General features: G+C 42.5%; 1 protein-coding gene across 1 annotated transcript in view; it reads right to left on the minus strand.

Annotated features, from left to right (window-relative positions):
- The window catches only part of MYO10 (myosin X), a 148875-nt gene that overhangs the window by 22261 nt on the left and 102894 nt on the right, over positions 1 to 23720 (minus strand). Inside the window, exons 20-25 of the mRNA XM_088528149.1 lie at positions 6143 to 6267; positions 5878 to 5992; positions 3398 to 3504; positions 2338 to 2547; positions 1999 to 2038; positions 688 to 1590 (exon numbers count right to left, since the gene is read on the minus strand). Of these exons, the coding sequence (XP_088384275.1) occupies positions 688 to 1590; positions 1999 to 2038; positions 2338 to 2547; positions 3398 to 3504; positions 5878 to 5992; positions 6143 to 6267 (1500 nt within the window). The remainder of the gene's footprint in view (positions 1 to 687; positions 1591 to 1998; positions 2039 to 2337; positions 2548 to 3397; positions 3505 to 5877; positions 5993 to 6142; positions 6268 to 23720) is intronic.

Consider the following 23720-nt stretch of genomic DNA (forward strand, 5'->3'; position numbering starts at 1 on the left):
CCCAATCATATAGTCTCAGAGAATTATTCTGAGGGTGACAGAGGAAATCATGTTCATGCAAAAGTATTTTTAAGAATAAAGCACGCAGTATGTTCAGCAAGCACTGAAGAGCTCTTCAAGATTAATGTGTGCTTCAAGAATGCCTTTTCAAGAATCCCACAACATTTTCCACCATGTGAAATTTATTCACAAAGTAATGTCAATATACATCTGGCATTTCAGAGATGTCTGTAAGCAGCTTTTTTGGTACTGTTCCAGCTTGCACGTACAACCAAAGACACTTTTTTTGAAGTCATTTTCCCCTGTGTCCCCCTCTGCAAATACATAAACAAAAGAATTCTGCTTATGAATTGCATCTGAGGCCACACACAGAGGTCCTTGCAAAATGATGTGCAGCTCTGCATTAAATCAGATGGAACAATACACTTGCATAAGCAAAGTCTGGTAAAACTAAGGCGCAATCAGCATTTGAGCTGGTTCTAACTCTAATGCACTCACCCCACCAGCATCTAGATGGCAACAGACAACTGTGCCCCAGTGCAGTGCAAGCATGTCTAACCTTATCCAACACAGGCATTTATGGGCACTGCTATAGTGAGGAAAGTTAACCCGCACTGTCTTCAGGGAAAAAAAAAAATAAGACAGAAAGATTGTAACAATTATGAGAACAAAACCAAAGATACTTACAGAAGACTGAGCTCCTTCGGAACTAAACCTGTATGCTCCAGAGCTGTTGTATGTCCCCACTGAGCACCGGTAGTCAGGGGACCACTGGCTGCTGTGTGAATTAGAGAAGGTCACACTGCTACCAGAAGTAATAGCACCATCTTCATAATCATCTTGGTCATAATCATAGTCTCCATCAGGAGAAATGAGTTCCACAGAATTTGGGGGCCTGCACGACACGTTCTCTGGCATGCAGTATGTGGATTCACCACTTGACGAGTTGTGGAGACTGACTGAGTCGTGGGTAGGAGGTATAAGCATGGTGTTGCTAGCAGCAGGAATTGTTGGCACCACAGTATCATTCATGTAGGGATCTTCTTCGGAGGAATCATCGCTTGTTCTGATGCCACTCGTCCTTTGGTCAGAGTGGCCGTGCTCACTCGGATTGGGCGAATCCTTAAATGCATCATCATCAGCTTCAAAGCCTTCGTCTACCTCCTCCTCAGGATAGGGCTGGCTGAAGTTAAAATTGGGCTTTTCAATGCATGCATTCCCAGTCCGTGCTGCGAGCTCCGCGGGATACGCGCCGCCCACGGACAGCGACCTCTCGATGTTTCGGACACACTCGTCAATCTCATCAAAGTTCAGCGACTCCAGGAACTCCTGGGCTGCCCGACAAGCTTCGTCCTCAAGCCGCCTAAGCTCCTCATCTCGGAGCTGCTGCAGCCTCTGTAATGAAGCCTCCGTCAAGGACAGCTCCTGCTGCTCCTTCATGCGCTGCAGGTCTTCAATTTCTTTTTCCAGGCGCAAGATTTCTTCCACCTGTCTGTTTTCTTTCTGCTTCTGCACCTCTTGCTTCAGCTCTGCCTCCTTCTGGGCTTTCTGAATGGCAGCCAGTTCCTGCTGCTTCCTCTCTTCTTCAGCCTACATTCAAAAAGAAAGAAAGAAAAATAAAACCACAAAACCCAAGATTTCTTATTTTGATGTTACTAAAACACTGTACCCTAACCATGCTGTTCATTTAAAAGGACCCTTATCCCTACATAGAAAGGAAGAAGAAAAGAGAAAGTATGATTATTTTTACACACAGACACTGTAATACTCAAGTACGTGCAGAAAGTTCAGTCTCTGCCAGAAATTAAATGAAGCATGAGGTGAAAGAAATTTCCATGCAAACAACTATATCAAGTTTCCTTTGGCCTTTATCTGCCAACTACTGTAATAAGTTTAGTTTAAATGCCACAGATGCCTTTATTTAATTACTCATTTTTTAATGGCTGGCCTGAGATACTCAAATAAACAGGATGGCAGAAAGATTTAAGTATCATTTACCTGCTGGGCAAGACGCTCTGCTTCTTGCCTTAGTCTTTCCCTGAAAGTAAAGGAAGAAAAAAAAAGTTGGCAAATCAAGCTCAGCATAGGCTCATTACATAGTTACGCTGGGGCAATAGCTGCATTTACAGAAATCATTTGCCACATGAAAAGGAAAGCCAAAAATAAGATCACCAAGGATACATTTATGAATATGAAACTACTGTGAGAGCTACATGCATCTTGTAGCATTAGAAGCAAAGATTTCCCAAATCACTGATTTTCCCTGAAGCAAAAGCTATTGAAAATGAAACCTAACATGGCATAGATAGGAAAGAGTGATGTAAGAGTGCATCTTACCTTTCTTCCTCCTCTTTTCTCCTTTCTTCCTCTTCTCGACGCTTCTCCTCTAGCCGTTCTCTGTAGACACGTCGAGCAAGCTGGCCTCGTCGCTGCTTCTGAAGAATTATGGCTGCTTTCTTCAGGCAAAGGAACCTTTTCCTACCACAAAATGCTCTGTAATTCTTCTGAATCACAACCACGCAGTAAAGAACCTTTCTATACCGCTTTCTGAAAAAAAAAGACAGAGCAAGTTTCTAAGGAAAGAAGGATCTAATGGAATGGTCCCAAAGGTTCTGCCATGGTGACCTGCAATACTGGTGAAACATTTTATTATTTCTAGCCCCGTGAAACTTTCCTCATTTTGGCTCAAATTCTCTTTGTTAGAAGAGGATAGAACTTCTTTCTCATTTTGGTGAGAGAATTATCTTCATTAAGGAAGTGTAAATACCAGTCCTATGTGTTCTTATACCCTGACAAGAAGACTCTACAAGGTACAGCTTGTGTGTACGCATGTGGAGGAAGAATATACAAATATCTGTCCCACATCTCTGAAAAGAAAATTTAAAAACAGTAGGATAGCTCTGTCATTAAAAAGGGAATTGTTGTTTTCGAGTAACATACTGGTCAGAATGTGCAGACAAGGCTAATATATACGTGAAAAGATATTATCTCATTATGCAAACAAGTTTCCTTAAACTGCCCTCTAACGATTTACAGAAAAACTAGAGCAATAAGCAGATGGGATGAGCAACTCCACCTAATAACTAATGCATGAAGCCAGGTAAACAAATAAAACCAGTTAGCTAATATCATGGTTATATCATGGTGCCACGAATACTGATTGACCTCCCATCTTTGATATTGTCCTATTTATTACATTAAAATATTTCAAACTCCATTTTGTTTTAGTTATGGGACTGGCAAAGACTAGAGTTGATATTTTCAAAAGCTAATTACAAGATTTGGTTGTCTGGTCTCTACGAGAAATTAAGATTTGTGTCAAAAGGACTTAGCTGCCTACCACCTCACCAGTTTATTCAGAAGCCTAACTATTAAATAGTCTCAGCAAGTTACTTACCGGGCTGCATAACCTAAGATGTGTGCTCGGATAATCATTGCTGCCTTGGTGACTTCCACCTCTCGCTGCTTCTCCAACTTGTGTTCCAAGGATTCTCGGAGAAAAACCTATGCAAGAGAACATTTAGCTTAATTACTTGTGGCAGTGTCATATGTAAAGGACAGCCAAGGTGTTGTTATTGTCATTCTGAGCACAGCCTGAGCTTCAAATTCAGAATTAAATATATAATTTCCTTAACAGAAAAGGAAAAGCAAAATGTTCTCATCATGAAGGAAAATGCACATGTTCCTCTCACTTTGGATTTCAGTGGGAAAATCCGGATTATGGCAATAGAAATTTTAATTAGGAGCAGGGGTTTTCCAAAAGCAACATAATTACTGGATTCATTAACCAAACTTTCTCACCAAAGAGCAACCGAGATTAAAAAAAACGGCAGGGTTTAAGGTGAACAATCTCATCTGAGGGGAGGAAGTAACACCCCTGGGAATCCTCCTTTGGAGCAAGCTTCCACAACCTTTTATAACCCTCATTCCTTCAAATGCCATTGGCACAAACCTGCAGATGCAAACAGAAATGAGTGTGGTTTCATATTCAGATTGACTGGACTGTCTCTTCCTGCCATTACACCCTGAGACAGCTGCTGCAGCCTCACAGCTGTGCAGAGCCTTTGCAGAAGAGCTGCTCCCCAAGGCCACCGCTGATCTGGGCTTCGCCAGCACTTGGGGAAACAGCGGCCACTCTCCAACACGCAATAGCTGCAGTTCCTCCAGCAGATGCAACACCTTCCCGCCAGAGTTGACAGAAGTTTATAAGGGCACGGGTGCCTCGGTTAGGTGTGATGGCCGATTATTTGTGCACAAAGAATTCTCCTACAAGGTACCAATGCTCCAAGCCAGGCTCTTTAGCAAGACTGAGCAGCCTGGCTTGTTCAGGCTTCTGAGCCTGAGAACTAAGGCATAAGTAGGTGTAAGCATAAGGCTGCAAGGGATGAATTGGTATTGGTCCCTACAGAATGTTCAATGTATCTGTTTCTGTTCTGTTTGGTACCCCTACAAAGCGGTGAGGTATCCGCTTTTTAATCAGTGCTTTTTCTCTTTCTCAACATTTGCTTTTCAAAGGATGGATCCTCTGGCACCAGCTATAGGTGACAAGAGCCCGAAGTTCTGCTGCATGAGACAAGAGTAGCTGGAAAGATCTAGTGCAATGATACTTTGATTGTCTAGGATCTGAGGTAGGCTCAGTGTGGACAAGGAAAAAGCCCATCATCAGGTAGACCAATCAGCAGCTCTCCTGAGTTCTGACAGAACTAAAAACGGATTAGATTCTGCAACACATAACATTAATACTCATATAGTGAAGTCTCATTGGCTAGGAAGTCATCAGTGTCCAAGCTGCACTATGCAGCCCTTCATATATATAGCCTTTACTCAATTTATGTAATACAGGATGTGAAGGAAGAAGCCTTCTTTTTCACCCATTACACAATCTGTCTTTGCGCTACCCAGACAGGCTTTAAAAACATACTGAAATTCAGATTCAGAAAGGCATTCTCCTACTTCCTGAACAAAGATGGGTGCAAGCATGTACTGAGCACAGACTATTGCATTTTCCTGAATGGGTGCATTGCAGCTACATGTAAGGATAGGAAAAATTCACACTGAAGGCTAATCATCACAATGCTGTCATCACCCTCTTTCAAGTGACATGGGCAGGACAGTGCACTGCACTCTCTTCCTTCTGAAACCAATGCCCTCTTGCTCTCTTCTAAAATAAGCTATTTAAGAACATTCTTAAAAACATGCACACAGCTCCCGGGTGCAATTATTCCTGGCTAGGGAAAGTTATACACAGAGCTTCAACTCCTGCTGAGGTTCTGACAAGGAGAGTTTGTTTAAATAATGTGTGACACTTACAAATATATTTCTCTAATGTTTCAGGCACTATCCAGAGTCTAAATCATTTGATTTTTTCTTGGAATAAAATAGAAAAGATGTATGGTAGGGCACATATTGAGGTTACATGTACCTCAGAAGACAAGCCTCAAAGCTGACCCACGGACAGCTCAATTCTGTCATTCAAATACTCTCCAAAATTTCATCCACTGAGCAGATAGCATGCAAGTGGATCTAGACTGAATGGAGTAATTACTTTATGTGCTAGATTCTTCTAACAGTGATAAGATCTAGCAACCACATTTTAAGCTCTGATCCTCATGTTTGTAACCAGTGACAAAAAATTCAAGGGGACTCTTCCTCTATGCATAAGCTTCCCAGTAAGTTTAGGTGCCTTAGCCAGCAAATTCCTTAGCAGAACTACCAGTTGTTACTGTGTAGCTTCAAGGAGACCTGCAAGAGTGCTCAGCTTTGTCTAAGGTGAAAGATAGTTACCATTACCACTACAGCTCTGGTTCTGTGCAAATGCAATCCTGTCCCATAGCATTGTATAGGCAGCAGCCGTAATACGCAGTCAGATTATTTTACCTTATTTTTTCCAAGCTGCCATTCAGTGCTTGTGTTGTCATACAGGCGAAGGAGGACTGCACATTTCTCATTCAAGTCTTCAGGCAGAGTTAAGTTTCTCATGAGGACTTTGTATCTGTCAATCAAAAAATATTTGTTTTACTTTGTGTAAGAGAGAGCGCTCTAGTTTTACCGTTTCATTAGGTCTTCAATCTATTCCTCAATAGAGAAACATAGCTAATGATGCCCATGACCCATGATGATGCGTACAACTCGACCTATTTACCTTTTATAAAAGTCTTGAAAGGGCCTTCGGACTGGGAAGCCAGCCCTTCGAATCCTCACTGTCTCCAGCATCCCGGAATAGCGCAGCTGGTTGAGCACCACAGTCTGATCAAACTGGTCTGGCATCTAAAATAAGCAGGTCCAAAATTAATATATATATATATATATATATTATTATAATAGCAATGGTTATCGCCACTGTAATTTGACAGTATTTGTAATGCGAGATGTCAGTGGAAATAAACAGGACTATATATAAATACAAAATGCAAAAAGACTAAGAAACTAGCTGCAGTTTCTTAAGTACATTGTCAGTTCAAAACATGCAAAAAGTTAGCAGCAGCATGGAAATAAAAGGATATTTACAAAACATAGTCTCCAAAATTAGAGTATCTACAGCCATTTAACCAAATCAACTACCCCTTAGTTGACTCCCCCAGGACAACCAAGTAGCTCTAAGTTTGATTGTAGCTCTAAGTTTGATTGTTTTGTTTTTTTAGCAGCTGAATTTTTATTCCCTTGAGATGTCAAATGGCAAAGATCTTAATCTAGCGGTATGATACTGTTTAAGAAAAAAATAAAACCAAAAAGGCAGAAAAGAACGTATGATTTTAGTTTTTCAGATGTAGTGACATTTCATCTTCTGTTGGGAGTGATGGAAATTTGATAGTGATACTTCAAAGCTTAAATAAGCTATATTACAAAGAGCTTCCGTTCCTCACTAATTCTGAATGTCAGAAATGTATTTTTCATCTGTAAACAGAAAAAAAACCACAACTGTTTATATGAAATAAGTGTCCCTTAGTTTGCATGGAGAACTTCTAGCATCTTTCTTTCACTGAAAAAAAAATAATCTCGACCAGGAGAACTCGCAAACAATCATCAGTCATGTTCCCATTCAAGCTCTTAGGATCCTCGAAGTCACCTGTGCTTTAGCCGTCTGCCGAGATAAGCCAGTCTCAGCCACAGCCACACAAAGCTACTCAAGTTAGTGCTAATGACTATCTGACTATCCTGCAAAATGCTGACAACTCTAATACTGAAATAACAGCACATGTAAATACGCTGCTCAATTCTGCAGCTCAGCCGTCCACCCAAACACAGCACTTTGCCCTCCTGCACAGCGATTTGCAGGATTTGAGCACAGAGCAAGAATAATGCAGAAAGCAGGAGCATCTCACAGACACAGCACAGGGCTGGTGTATACGAAAGCTGGTGTAGCTCCCACTGCAGGCAGTGCCGTTTCTTCAACTAATGCAAGAAGCATCAAGGTCAACCTTCAACCACTGTAAATCAGAGGGCTCTTCTGTAAACTGGCTTTATTGATGCTTCTTGTTCAACTAAACGGCTCCCCAAATTTTAAATCACCAGAAGTAATTTTAGGAAACCACAGACTCGAAAGTCACTTTAAACTACCCAAACCAAACTTCTCCACTGGCCTCTGCTTCTGCATAAAACAACAAGCTCCATGCTAGCAACGGCTCCTCTGGTTTGTTAAGATACCCAACTTCAGAAACAGCAACAGATCCGCTTCTCATTCCCCTCTGTACAAGGCGAAATGTCCAAAACAAAGGGTTGGGATTGCCTTGTGCTCATTGATTTTGTTTCTGGAGCAGCGTGAACGGGAGGCTCCTCCTCTGCTCCCGAGTCCTGCGGGCGAGCGGCCCCCCGGCGCGCAAGAGATTTTGCAATCCCTTCCTGTGGCGCTAGTGGCCAAAACCCGTTTGGAAAAACACCCCCGGCCTGACCTTTCCTCCACAGCTAACAGCACCCAGCAAAAATGAAAACAATTTGTGTTTCCAGAGGCGGCCTGTCACCGCGGCCCTCTCAGGGCCACGAGCTGTGTGCGGCCTCAGGACCTGATCCCGCCTGAGCAGCGCCCGGGGCTGTAGGGAAGCTCAGTCCCCGCCAGCCTCCCAGTGCAATGGTGCCTGCACGAAACCTGCTCGCCCACCCTGTGCAGGTGACTGATGAGGGGCAGCAAGGACTGTACACAGAGGCACACAAGCCAAGACGACAAACAAATTCACTTTTGCTCCGCATAACCTGAGGGGGTTTTGCGCCACAGACTGACACACGGCAATACATCTTTATTTTGTTTGACACTATCCCCGCTCTCCATCTTTCCCCCCCATACTCGGGGGCTCAGAGGGCCGCATTCCTCACGTGACTCGCACAGAGGGACATTTTCAGAGCGGTCGGGCGAGGGGGCCGCTGCGCAGCTGGGAGCGGGATATCCCACTGCCGGGCAACACTGCGGCGATGCTGCCCAGGCCTCTCCAGGGAGGGAGCCGCTTGTCCTGCTTGCAGGGGCAGATCGCTTCAACACTCCCTATTTCTTTGATTGCCAACTCCCAGCACTGAAAAAGTCAAAAGTCAGCCTCGAGAAGAGCCTAAAAGGCCCTACTGCCTTTTTTTTTCCCCATTATTTTTATTTCTATCGACGTTCTGGGCACAAGAAGAAACATTTTCATGACTTTCATCCCGCCCGCGTCTGTTTCTTCACTGCAAACTGAGACCGTGCAATAACTGCTTCCCTTCCAAAGACTGAATTTTTAAAGAAAAACATGAAATGCTGCTAGTCATCTTAGCATCTAGTCATGCTAGTTATCTTAGTCATCAGCAGGGCAACATCAGCAGGGCAACATAAAGATCAACAGGGTTTTAATCACATAAGCTTACCCCTGCATTTTACATTAGTAATTATTTTAAATTGCTCGCAGGCACATGAGGCTATTGAATCGGAGGACCAAATCCTGCTCTGGTGCAACACTAGAGTCAACACGAGCAGCAAACCTGGCTTCCTTGTGAGTGAACCTTGGTGGGGAGTGGTAGAGACGATGTGCTGGGCTCTATCTTACACTGAAAATTTGGAAGACTAGGAGACAGGGTTCCTACTACCCATGGGCTTTGAAAGGCACTGCCGCTCTGGCTCTTGGGCTTCCCCACGATCTTGCTCTCTTAGTAGCAGGGAAACTATTGACCAAGACATCCCAGAAACTCTTCAGCCCTGAGCAACAATGAGATGCAGCAAGACAGGAGGTGAAGAAGCCCAAATCCCAAACATTTAAATGCATCCACGGCTTCCCCCTTCTGCTGCAAACCACCAGAATAAGCAACAAACTCTGTTGTATGCACAATGCCAGAGCACTCAGCATTATTTATCTTACTACTGGGTGACGTATTTCACACCAGTTAGTTTTACCCTGTGGACGAACAAGATTTCAGCCTCAATCATATAAACACAATTACTAACCTTAAGCCTAACTTCCAGTCAGCAGGACTCCTCATACTTAAAAATCAATTGCATATGCATTTACCAAACTAGAGTGTAAGCACTGCCTGTACATACCCCTATTAAACTGCAGACACTTCTAAAATGGAGGATGATAATTATCTCCAGTGGAAGCACCTATCCTCAGCACAGCACCAACACATTAAATTTGCAACAGTATAAAATCTCCACGCTGAAGCACATGCTGGTACATTTACTAGTATTCCTTCAGACTTGCTATGATAAATAGCTTTCAGATTTATATCCAAACCACATGCAGCAGGATTCATCTCTAAGGTCTGGTAAACCTGTGGCAGTATTGCTTTAAAGGGAACTTGCTTCATAAATGAACATTTGCAAAGAAACTGTATTCCGCAAAAACTTGCAGGTAGACAACAGAACGAAAACTGATTTTAAAACAAAATCAAATTCACACTGTGTCTTTCAAAGTAAAAATCGGAATTAACTTGCTAAAATTACAGCTCCTGTAAAGTAAGATCAACTTTATGAAGCTGAAGCCAACAGAAAAGGAAGCCAATTTATAGCTTCCAACATTGACAGAGGTGAAATAGACTTCAAATCTATTCAATCTTCAGAGTTTTTAAACTCTGATTTTTCCTTTTTTTTTCAAGAACGGCAGCACCACAAGCCCCTCTGACACACACAACCCCCAGGCAACCGCTACTGAGTCACTTGGGTCAGGGCCACGGTAGGGCACCAAGCAACAGCACCTTGGAATTCCTTATGCTTTAGAAGCTGCAAGCCAGGACTGCTGTACTTGATAAAGGTGTTTTGTTGTGGTGCGCTCTTTCATAACCCATCTTGTAATTTATCACTTCCCAAATCCAAAAGTCTCCACTGAATTTGTGCCAGACAGCACTAAAGCCAAGGCTTTAATGTGACCTGGAGTCTGTGCTGGCGAGACTCTGGCTCCTTAAGCACTAAATGCTTGCTCTGATCTGCTCTGAGCCTCCTAAAGGGCACAGCCTCTGCCTCAAATCACAATTAGCTGAAGCCACTAGACCAGACATCCAACACCTACGCATAATTTTCCTTATGGAATAGTTCCTTAGATTACACTCTGAGGTGTGAAAAAACAACTTCCCCTTCCTCTGCACAGCACACTGAGTGAGTCCATGTGAGTAACACATATACAATATTTTGGGTTTTTTGTCTTTTTTTGTTCTGCAGATCATTTGTTCAACTCAAATAAGGCAAATATCTGATTTTCCCCACATGGGAAGAGGACAGTCACAATAATGCCCAATTACAACAATCTCACAGAACTTACTTAGTCAGGAGGATCAGAATCAGGGGAAGGAAAAAAAATTAACAAAATTAAAAGAATTCCGGGCCCTTGTTTCTAGATTTCTCTGAGAGAACTTGAGGAGGATTTTGCTGCCATATTGCTATATCTGGTAAGACAGCAAAAGCTAAAGTTACAAAATCGCTTTGCAGAAGAGAGAGAAGAAAAAGTTTTTAAAAAGGGTAAAAGGACATTAAAAGTAGTTTGCGTTTAAAAATAGCAACTTTTCCAAATCCATTCTCCTTCACTCCTAAAATATAAACCTGCCAGTTCAGGGAGAAAGCAACAGGAATTAAAACATTTCCTCCTATTTCTCATGGGGTTTGAACTTGTTTTTACAGTGATTTTTATTCAGACACAACCGTAGCCCTGCTGCCCAGGGAGACTTATTAAGCTAGATCTTTCTCAAAGTCTCCATGGGCTTCTGCTCTTGAACACCAACTCCACCAACCAGGACTAATGCCTGGATTTTATCCCAGTTGAATTTGAAAAGGATGAATAAAATTACTTCTTATATAAAATCCATCTGAATTGATATCAACATTTTGGCACACCCGTTGTTGCCTTTTTTTAATCCACATTATGATTAATGATCCTTGTTCACATAGAGGACTCAGCAGCCTTGATTCCTGCTGAGAATTCGATCCAATTACCTGAAAGGAGTAAAGGGGAAATGTCTACAGGAAAATACACTGCAAAGCCAGGCCAGGTAGAGGCTGGTGCAACTTACCTATCAACTCTAGAGACTGCTGGTCACCTTCCTATCTTGAAGAACCATCTCACCTCTCTGTCCCCCACTCCTCCAGCCATCATTACTCCAGCTGCTTGCACCATAAGCTCTGACAATGCCTGCTTATTCAGTAGGTTCAACTTCACGATTGCTACACTTACAACATACGGAACATGCAAGTCTGAATGCAGCCTGCCCAAGGTCCCACCAACTTAAGTACAAGCATATTTCAAGAAAATAGCTTAAGAAACCCGCTATGGTTTTCTCCAGCACATAGCTAGTAGTAACTGTAAAAGATTCAGACTAAAACATACACTGATGCTTGCTTTGCTTTTGAAGAAGTTTCCTTATGATTCCAGAACATGGGTGTCCACACAGAGAAGCACCATGTGAGTAAAGAAGTATAAAAACAAGGAATATGGTACAATTAGAAAGTTTACTGAGTATTTCCATTCTGTTGCAGTGCGAAGGCACGGAATATTTGGGTAAATAAGAAAAATCAGTAAGTATTTTGCATGTCCAAAATTCTCCTGGTTTTTATCCTCATGTCTTACAAAAAACCTCAAAGCCTTTAGAATACATTACTAATACTGCTAATGGTAACTTGCCAAAAAATAATGTGGGTTTATTAAATGAACACATATGCCTTAAAAAAAAAAAACTCTGTTGCAAACTCCAGGCCAGATTTCACTGTTAACTCAATAATTATATTCTGGCTCTTTTATATAATCTCTACAGGTCTGAACGTGAAAGTGCTACATTTAAGAACAGCAAGCATTTACACGATCTGCTGATCTTCCCTTTAATTCCAGTTACTGCATCTGATCTGTGTGACTCATCTTCCAATCCTGAACATTTCAGATAGGTGACAGACTTCAGAACTTAGCCACTATCATTCCACAAGTTAGAATTGCTTGTGCTAAAAATAATGCTGTATAAAGGCAGCACTGTAATTTTAGACTTCTACTGTACCAAGACAGTCAAAGGAGTCAAACTCAATAAATGAACATGAAAAATGCTTTTGCATTTACATTCAGTCTGTCATCCGGATTACTTTACAAGCCAGGGTGTCTCAAGGATACTTGTAAGACAGCAATCATTTCAGAGTTGCGAGGCAGTATCTCAGCACACTGACCCTTTGCACCGGTGGTTGAAGGCTTCAGCTAGGTCACGACATTATTGAATTAGGCCCATCTACAAGCATGTGTCTGTCACATTGCATGTCCTGTGTTTCTGTAGCAAAGTCAAGAATTAGAACTAGCTTTACAAATGGGAGGAAAGATGCTGAAATGATTCTGACTTCTGGCCATGATTTCATACTTTCATCCATGACAATAAACAAATTCACTGTTCTGGAGCCATTTAGACTACTTTTCCTTAGTCAGTGTCACTGCAGTCTTGAATTTCACAGCAATTCCACTTTTCTTTGATTTGTATGGACTAAGCTCTACCCTGAGCATACATAGCAGCCTTTTTGTGAATCTTCTTTTTATAGGTATTAGAAGACTGAATTTATCCACCTCTCTCACAAATGATGCTACATAAACCTAAAGGAATGCTATAATTCCCAAAACCAACAGTATGTAGTTGCTTACACACCTGCATAAGAATCCATTCTTATTCCATTAAGTTTTAATGCATGAAATACCAGAGACTTCTGTATTACCTACACAAATGCTTAGAGCTATGCGTGTGCCTAAGTTTTCAGCTGAGTGAGCCCCTGTCGCCTGACTATATTATTTAGAGTCCATTGAAATGCACAGCAAGTCTCATGGGCTGTTTATCCCACAGCAGCAACTGCAGGACCATCCATGTGAGACAGACAATTAAGAGCATTTGGGAAAAGAAGGGATTTAGGGTTTGAAGCAGCTCTGACAGAGTCTCAGTGCACTGACAGAAGGTGCAACTCGCAGCACAGACCCCAGCTGGAAATCTTCACGGACCCTCCTTCTCCACCTGTGAATAATCTGTTGCCATTTCAGCTAAGGTCACCCTAATTAATGCCTCCAATCCCGGCAGACTAAACCCCAATCTGGCCTCATTTTCCCCACATTGTGATCGGGCAGCGGGCTTCTCCCGTAGAAAATCCATCAGGCCGCCTGATAACTGCAGACACGCCATGGAGAAACATGCTGTGAGGTACTAATTACAAGGGCAGCCGTCCTTCTCCACCAACCCCATGTCAAGATAGCCGACACCGCTGTCATCACCCTTCGTTACAATGGTCAAGAGGACAAAGCTACGTGCCCCTGGCCTACACGGCTCCCTGTCCGCCCCGGCAAAATACAAACCAAGCAGATAGGGTGAAATCCTGACCCTTCCTCTCAGCCAGCACCTCTCACTACCTTGCAAAGGCCAAGGCCTCACCATACCTATCCTGATTTTTCCCCTGTAGTGTCACTCCTCCAGACTAGACTTTTCGAGCTGGGACTTACAAATTCTTGTTAGCTGACGGTTTATTGGCAGGCAGGGTGCATAAGCCCTTTTCTATATTTAAAAGTAGTCAATCACATTCTAGGATGGCTGCTGTAACATGATTTCTTCCTGCCCGTGTGGCACAGAGAAAGTGGGGTTTAGTGTCATGTTTCTATTCCTGAAAGATATGAAGACTTATCAGAGGATATAAAATTAGGACAAAAATACTTGCGAGGACCTGTTCTGAGAAGTGTGTTACATCTTGCACAACCAAGGTCTGACACAGTTGTAAAGCCTCTAACCATCCTTTTAAGAAGTTAATCCCTATGTACTTCCAATATCTGGTGTTATATTACTACAAATAATCTCACACTTCAGAATGTAAACCCTCCATGTAGCTAGTTCTCATTTCAGCAGTACATCGTCGGACAGTGATGCTAAAATAACTTTGCTCCACATTATCACAACTCTTTGCTTTTCCTGGGTGACATGAGGATGAGCTTTTAGTGACTGTAGCTTTGTTTGTGGGGAGAGGTTATAGGGACACATCTCCTTCTTTCTACTGCAAGTAAGGACACAGGAGGATATGGAAATGGCTTGGAAGAACCTCGTTTCCAGCCACAAGAGCTCCTTAGGAGAGAAGGCAGTGAACAGCACTCTCCACAAGGACAGAAGACACCAATTCATGGAGTACAAGATTAGAAGAGGAATTGTAAATCCAAATCTCACTTTATTCTCTGGTCTGGGGCACTTACCTGTCACTTCATCTGGTAACACTTTCATGCTTAGGACTGCATGGCTGAATACCTTTAGGACTTTAAGTCTTTTATTTTATTTTTATTGTGGCACTGCTGTAAAAGGAATACTAAAAATTCTCTAATAATTATGAAGTCTCATCCGTGATTGGTGAGATAGCCAGTGTTTCTCAGCCATGTGATTGCTACTGAAATACTGTGTCCAATTTTGTGGCATTATAAATGAGATGGCTAAACTGGAAAGGATTTAGAGAAGAGCTATAAGAATAAAGATCAGAAAAAAAGCAGTAAGACTCCTGTAAGAGACTTGAGGAGCTAATCAATGAGAAAGTTAAGAGATCTTGATAATCTGAAAGTAGCTATACTATGTACATTGAACAGAATATTCTAAAATACAGCAAAGACAAAAGGACTATGAAAATCAAAGCAAGACATATTCAGATCAGAAGGCACACATTTTTCTCACTGTGTAACTGACTATCGGAATAGTCAACCCGGGGTGGTGGGACCCTCTAAAGCCACTGGAAACCTTAAAGAAAACACTGGATAACATTCTCCTCCTAGCAAGTGTTAAGCAGGTCCCAATAGTTTGCCATGCAGTATGTTAAATGATCCAACTATTCCATAAATTCAGTGCTGAAAGGGGAGTAAGTGCTACTTTTATTATTAGAGCGCTTACTGATGACTTCCTTAACCTTCAATATTAGACTTTCTAGAGACTCAATTTGTACCAAAGATTCCAACACACATTATAGTCCAGAACTGAACTTCCAGTGTTCGGGCTCCATCTTGGCAGTAGGCAAGCTCATTAGCGATTAAAGCATTTGACAACGCAGCAAGGGAAGTTTGGCTGAGCCTTTATTGCGGTTGACTTGTCTATTAAGAAGCAGGCTGCTTAGATTAAGTCATTAAACGACCTGCACGCATTCACTGCAAGGTAACAAAAAATAAACAAACAAAAAAACAACCCTCCATAGAATCAATTCCAAAGTTAAAAAGAGGAAAAACCCTGAAACAGGTATGAATCGTACCTTTGAAATTTTTAAGGTTTAAAAATAACGAAAGCTTGAGTCATTTTTTAATTAAAAGTATAAAGTGTACAGGTTTGTTCGCTGGTCGTAAGGGCTAGCAACTTCCTAGCTGAAAACCATAAAAAGATTCAAGCAATGTTAAAAAGCTAGCACTTGATCATTTGCTTCTTTTGACATTAAGAACATATACAGTTCATACAGAACATATCTCCTTGTCTGATGTATTTTGTCTCTGCACACAATTTACTCTGTTGGTAGACCCTAAAAGAAGCCTACAAAATACACTCTGACATAATGCAGACTTGTTGCTCAGCATTTTCTCAAGCAGGTAAAATATTCCAGTGTACTTCCTGCTCCCGAAAAGAAACATAGATGAATTAGAAAACTGTCTCCTAAGAAGCCCTTTCTTTTTCTTCTTCATGTCTGAAAGTCATAATGGGAAATTAGCCAGGCTTAAATCACAGCCAATATTTCATATGTGTAAATTAGGAAGGCTACAAAATATTCTGCTGCAGAGCCTGGAGTTGCTAGGGAACTGAAGCTCGGGCTGCACTCAAAGGGCAGATTATTCCCATCCCTGGAAAACGCACAGGGCTCTATTGACGCGGAGACCCGGCTGCGTGGGTGCCGGCGGCAAGGGTGCCACGACCCAGCGCTCCCGCAGGACAAGCGGCCTCGGGCATTCCTGGATTGCAGAAAGTCACATGGATCCCTCTGGCGAGTGCAGAAATCGTTTCTCTACCTGGCTGCAAACGAAAGTTGCCTGATAGCCTAGAAAAATGACTCATCTTCACTCCATATAATCAAGATGTTGGTAACTCCTCCATCTGGTCTCGCAGAACATCCCAGCATCATTCTACCTTTGGTATTTTCCTTCAAATTTGGTCTATCGTGCTCTTGCTCCCTGCATATTTTTACATTATAAATTCAGAATTTGTCTTGCAGATCTACAAATTACTGGAGAGCAAGATGCAAAAACCAAGTGCAATGTGTACGTGTGATGTGTTTGCGCAAAGGAACACAAAATGAAGATACTTATTTCTCTTTGCGTACGCTCATTTCACAGAAAAAAAAAAGAATACAGGTATGCTCTTCTTGAGCTGCTCTTTTATAGCGCTGTGGGTCTTCTCTCTTTTAATGAAGCATTGCAAAATATCCTACTTTTATGCTTCTGGCAATTCTGAAATTTCCATCCTAAAACAAACATCATACTGATCGAAAAGCATCACACTGATTTCTTCACATACTATACAAACGCAAAACTGAGAAGCTCTTTATCCTTCCTGAAAGTGTATCAGAGTTATTTGTTGTACTACTCCAGCGGCCAGGCTCAACGCACAGACAGGCCAATAGCCGAAGCAGGATCTTGGCTAGAGATGGAGGAGCTACCAAGTCTTACTAGCAGCATTGCTGATAATCACATTTTGTAGAGCAAAACACCATTGTGGTCTCATTGCTATTGATTATTTATGGCAAAACTTCCTAGTGAGAGTTGCCATATTTTTTTCTCTCAGGAAAAAAAACACACAAATTACTTGTTGTTCCAGTTCTAGGCATCTTGTGAAACAAGAATAGAGTAAATCAACTTTGTTTTAGCAAGGTCCAGAGTTGCCCCAAATCACACAGACAGACGGAGAGAAAATGAATTATAAGACATGGTTAAACTAGATCAGGACTTAAATAACTTAAAATCCAACCACCTTCTGAACAAGTTAGTGGGCTGCCTCTGTTCCTGTCTATGCAGCATGAGATTTACATGCAGGGACCCTGTCCAACCCTTTGTTTCTTTTAAGGCAAGTTCCATTTCTGCTTAATTACATGAAGCACCTACTGAGTTGACTCCTATCCATTTTTTAAGATGATGCTGTGGAGTCAAGCTCTCCTCTTACTGTATTCTAGTCTGCAGTGACACATTGAAGTTAGAATATGGCTCTCCCCTCCCTCGTAAGTGCATTTAACTCTGTCCATGTTCCCAAATCTTTGGTCATGGTGAGACTACAGCATTGAGATCATCGCATCATTAAGATGCGTTTTCTCTGCTTGAATGCTATTTTCTTGGGACTGGCAGCAGCATGGACTTCACATCACAGGACCAACTCATGGAAAAAGTCTTCCTTGTCCTTCTGCATAGACAACTGGCAGCTTTTGGTTGCGTACATGCTTGCAAGCAGAGCTGCATGTATGCCCAACTCCTCTTCCAGGCTGCGTAACAAGGTATCTTGGCTGCAGGTACAGCCAGCAATAAAGCCAGCAATAACTGAAGCAAAGCAATCAGATATATGCTTAGAGCTCACAGAAGCCAACAAGACATACGTATGCTTTAACAGGTTTGCTAATATGAGACATTCAAGGTTGTATATCCAAGTGGTTAAAAGGAAAGTGTAGTCCTGAATGGCTGAAACTATAGAAATGGAAGAAACAACAGTTTCTGCTCTGAGAAATTCCTAGTCTCGGGTAAGCACACAACAAAACATAACCCTTAATGTTTGGGTCAGAAACATAGAATTGGCCTTCCTAAACAGGTTTTTCTATTTCTTCTTTTTGCTGTTTTTTTTTTCCTCTAATTTTCTATTATTTGCTATTGCAGTTTCCAAGCTTGCTAATTCTTTGTTTATACTAAAACTTCTGTGAAGTAATTGAAGTGTGACACAACTTTTAACAAAAACCACAATTTCTCCCATGCAAAGCCTACTTAGTTTTTGAGACACTGTCACACTAAGGCTGGACAGTACTTCTTTTTGGCTAAATAAGAACGAATGGCATGACTGGCAAGCTCTGGATGGGCATACTTAGCCTTTTTATGCTGAATCTGGGGCAGCCATTCATTTGGGAAAGCTGATAGCAAAGAGCATTTGGCAAATAACGGGCTTTCTGAAACTGGTAATTTCTCTCAGCCCATCTACTTTGTCTCAACCTATTCAACCCTGCTTGACTATAAAAAGCTTTGAGAAAACAAAAAGCACCTATTTACTATGTACTTAATGCTTAAGACACTTGGGTTAACATACACTAGGTTTCAAAAATGCCATTATGTATCTCATCATGTAAGCTGTGAAAATACAGCATTAAGTGTTTAGGAACAAACGTGTCTTTTTTTCCATTCAGCACTATGCAGTCCTCAAAGGTATGTGTGACAATTCAAAGCCAAAACTAAGAGTATCTCAGTGTCCTGAGCTATTTACATGGTGCAAAGGATTTCTTGGCTCATGTGCACAAAATGAGCAACTGTGCAGAACCGAATGCCTAAAAAAAGATACGTGTTTACCATGTTCTTTGGGCCTGAACAGCAAAATTATTAGTGCCCAGGGAGGCTGAGGGGTTCCACGTTGTGCCTGGGCTGCAGGAGCGGGGCCAGCATCTGCTGTCCAGCTTGTCCACGGCTGAACAGGGAATGTGCCCCGGGACCTTGGACCTACGTCCTGAAATGCGGACTTACTGCTGCTAAATTCTACTCCACACTCTAAAAACACCACCTCGCTCTGTAATCCTAGCATTCAAGCAATAACTGCGTCAGGCATGCAAGTGCCTTGCTCTGTAGGTTGGTAAACTGCCTAGAACCACCAGGATTAATAAATTCTAAGTTTAACTTAGACGATTAGATTAGATGCCTCAATGTGCTTTCAGAAAGTGCTTCCTGTTAAGAGGCGGCTGCAGATGTTTTGTAGGGTTTTGAAGTCCTTACAGTTTTATCACGGCAAAGTTTTTTCACCATAAAAGTCTTTGCTTGTTCACAGTATTCCGTGTTTAATTAAAGAAAAGTCACCTTCCCAAACCAAAGCCACATATACACACACACACATGCATACAAGCACACAGCTTTTCTTTTGTGTATATAGATATATGTACATATATATATGCCCATATATGTATACATATACACACATATATGCACACAGATAACAGACAGATGCAGTAAAGGAGAAAAAAACTTCCCAAGTCCAAACTCAAGCCTTTTCTAAAACAGCATTACCTTTTAGCTTTAATACTAATTTTGTATTTTGTGGGTAGCTCTGACAAAAAATGTATGAGTAGTTAGGATAGTCCTATCAGTAATCTAGTTGTACTGGGAAAAAAAGATACTGCAACTATGTTTATATCCATGCTACAAGTTGTACATGTTGTTAATAAATTTTTTGAATAAGCAAATGACAAATGAAAACCACAATGAATCTAATCTTTTTTGAAACTAAGCAGCTTTAAAGATGTTCCACAAAAAAAATCTCAGATTTTGACCTGTCACCACAGTTAACGCATGGTATTTTAAAGGACCTATCTTAACATCAGTGAGAGTACAACTAGAAGTTATGAGAAACCCCCTTCCCCGTTTCATAAGCACTTCATCAGATCATATCACCTCCATGGAGATTTGCAAGGCAAATTTAGAGCTGCTCTTCTTGAGACCAGAATAAAGCTCCCATAGATCTCAGTGATGCAGGATCCAACCCATTTCCTTCGTAACAAGTTCTCTCAAGCATTTTTATCCTAATTTTCTTCCCTGTGGCTGAATCCTAGTGTTTGCAGAGGCAAGGCCCTTAAGTGGGAAAGCAAGAAGGAAAATGCAGATCCCCACAGCAAAGGCAGTCAGCGTCGTGGAGGCTGAGATTGGTAAAGAAACAAACTATGCCCTGTCGGGGTTTTTGTTTCCTTGCAGGGGCAGAAGGAGGGGAGTTGACACAGAGCAAATAAAGTCAAAGTAAACTGCTGGGGTAATATCCCTCCCACTGCTGCTGCACATTCTTTTTCGTGTTTTTTCCATTTCCCATGTTTCTACGGCGAAAGAAATATCATCCCAAATGTGGCCCATCAAGTTTCTCCAGTAGAACTGCACAAATTAATTCAGGCTTCTGGGTGGGTGCAGCTGGGGGCTCGTCACACTCCCGCGGACACCCGTCCCCTCTGTCACTGTCTTGTAGCGCAGAGCCAAACTACAGCCGTGCCTTAAGAAATGACAGGAAAGCTGCTTTCCCAAACTTTACACTACTGCTTCTCCTACACATATGCCATGAACTGCTGAACAACACAAAAGGTCTTGCTCTGCAGAGCTGATCATCCGCACAGCGCCCATCTCCCCCTCCTTGCACACACAGCTCCGCTGCTGCTGACTCTGCCTGCTCGCTCAACAGTCTCTCCTTTAACTTTCAAGCACAGTGAGGCTTTTTAAAGCTGACTGCTTGGCTGGCAAGCTCTCCTGGCATTCAAAAATATGACCAGACCAATAATTTAGCCAGTTGTTCATAAACCTCATTGTGCTTGCTATTACCCTCTTTAAAAGCAAATGCAAGGCTAGAACGTTTCCAATTTAGCTCACTCTGCCAAACCCCAGGCACTTATCTGCTCTCTTTCCACAAGTCCACTGCAACACCAAGCATGCAAGATGGGAAAATTATTAAAAAACCTGCATGAATTAAACCCCTTACCTTTTAAGGCTTCTTCTCCCTTCAGCATTCGCCCATTGTGAAAAACTGAATCTTTAGCAGTGGCAGCTACGCACACACACGGACACACACAGAACAGGGCTTTCTTCAGCTCACTGGTATTTCAAGTCTTTCATGTGATATCTTTGGCTGTACTTGCTTAATTCATTCCTGCTGCTACTCAAAGGAAGTCATGCCTAGCGAGGGCTGGCTCTACAGCAATTGCTGTAGATATTCCTGACTAACAGGACACGAGGACTAATCTCACCTTATAAGCATCAAGAATGTAAATGTATTTCAAAGCCAGTGAGTTCCTAAACCTTAAGAGATAAATTGCACAAAATGCCCTAAGACATTTTGCCCTAAGACCCCCTAATGCAAGGGGGTTAGGAATGGTGAAGTTTTTGCGAGAAACTGTGTTTCCCCACACTGCTCTTGGAGTTTTAACGATAGCTATTTATCATGGACTGTGCATATTCTCTTGTAGTAGTTACCATGAGAACACAGCAAACAGGATTTGAATATAAATTGCCATCTAGAGATGCTGGGGGATTTTTTTTTGTTGTTGTAGTTAAAAGAGAAGACTAGTCCCCAAGCCTGATGAAACACACTTTTCCATGCATACATTTGCATGACAATACTTGCAATTCAGATGCTTGGTACAGCAGGCAAGAAGGAAGAAAAGCCAAGTTATTTGCTTGGTACTTACAAAAAGCAAATACTTCAAACTTGTGGATCATAGATACAATCCCACGAATGCCCATCCATGTCATAAAATCACATATGGAGCAACTCACAGAATGCAAACACAATCACTAAGTATCACAAAATGCAGAACTATTCCAGTGCCTGAACTCAGACAGAGGCGGTAGGACCCTCTGCGGGTCTGACAACCCAGTTACTGCAGCAGCCACCATTCTTTTCGATGCTAAATATTACAAAAAATGGTTCCAAAGAATCAAGTACACAACAAGTGTTACACTTGAAAACTTTGCTGCCACTACGAGTTTCCTTCTCCCGCAGCACTGCTGGGCAGAGCACAGGAACCTCACGGCTCGAGTCACCTGGTTCCGAGTCCCTCTTCAGACAGGGTTCAGGGTTTACTCTCCACACACGCCCCCGCCATTCTGCCCTGCACAAGACGTAGGCTTTTTGAAATCTGAAAATTATTTCTCTCACTTGTAGACAGGCTCTTACCAAAGAAGCTTGCTGGGAAACTTTGCAACTCTGCACGTAATGCGTGGCAAAACATGCAAAGAAATCCATATGCCGGGAATCAGATTTGATGTGTGCAATACAATGCAATGCAATGCTTCCCCCCTCCCCTAAACACCCCATCCCGCGTTTCTATCCCGAGTTTTAAACACCTTGCTTGTTAAACTCCTTACCCCGCAGTCGCTGCAAGACAAATTCTCACGCGCTTTGCTAAGTCAGCCCTGCTTAAGCAAACAACAAACCTTGACGGAGGAGGAGGACATGCCTGTCTGGGTGGCTGTGTGCAGAGAGCAGTGACCTACTTTGGGGCTGCGACGGGGACAAAGGCAGAGCCGGGACTCCCCGGCAGCGCTGCTGACGCTGCCCCGCGCCAGCGGCACGCACCGTGGGCACTGCCTCTGCAGCACGAAACCCGGTGCTGAAATCTCGCCCGGCTTTGAGCCCTAAATTCAGATCCCCACGGCACATCACTGCTGGCACCTCACGGCAAAGAAGTGCTCCTGCCCTCCCAGCCACAGTCTTCATCATTTCCACGTAGGGAGTTTTTGAGTGCCTGACCCAATTACTCAAGTGAGGTGCCAGAAAATGATGCAGCTGGGACGCACGCCCTGAGTCCCAATTTGAAGCTATGCAATTCTGTAAAACCCAAGGCAACAAGATCCAGGTAGCTGAATTAAGCAGTGTCAGCTGGGAAGACACCGCACCTTACGGCAGTGCCTTCCTGATCAAGAGCAGTAAAGTCTTACGCACTAATTAAAGATCCAAGAATAAACAGTTTATGTTTTGGCCCCGTGCATTTGTGCCACAAGATGCACAAGTGGGCAAACAAGCTTTCTTTGGACATGGTTGTCACCCTCAGAAGGATGAGCCTGAAGCACAGCTCCCTGGGCCCTTCACAGACCCTCTCTCACAGCAGTCCTGCTCCTGGCCTCAGGACCTGGGGCTCTGCTTCCTCTGCAAGCAATGACAGCAGCGACTGGCTGTCCGCCTGCTTAAAACAAGTATTTGCTGAGAACAATTGAGATAAAGAGAGATTTTTAAATAGACAGTGAGCTACTGCTGCTCATGTGTGAGTGGTTATAAACCTGTTGGTGAATGCTACTAGACCTTTCCTTTCTACACATCCAACCAGTAGTTGTACCTGAACCATATAATCTGCTCTCTTTACTTTCAATGTATTACAGAGAAGCTGTTTCGATGGCCATCAGGCTTTCCATTCCCTTTTCCTTTTACATAACCAGTCGAGTTTTCCCTGTGACCTGCCAGCTCCCAGACTCAAAGAAGATTGTAGCTTCACTGGAGAAGGGTTACCCTTGGGCTCTACCACCGAGTAAACCATAAAGATCCTTCCTCTCAGGGTCTAACACATTTTTTAGCTTTTCCCAGTTGGGTTTTGCCACTTCTAAAGCTCACAAAGGCATCTACTCCCCTGACTGGGA

Source organism: Tinamus guttatus, unplaced genomic scaffold (assembly GCF_059628265.1).
Source record: "Tinamus guttatus ecotype Peru unplaced genomic scaffold, ASM5962826v1 Tinamus_guttatus_pri_ptg000302l, whole genome shotgun sequence".
Classification (NCBI taxonomy): domain Eukaryota; kingdom Metazoa; phylum Chordata; class Aves; order Tinamiformes; family Tinamidae; genus Tinamus; species Tinamus guttatus.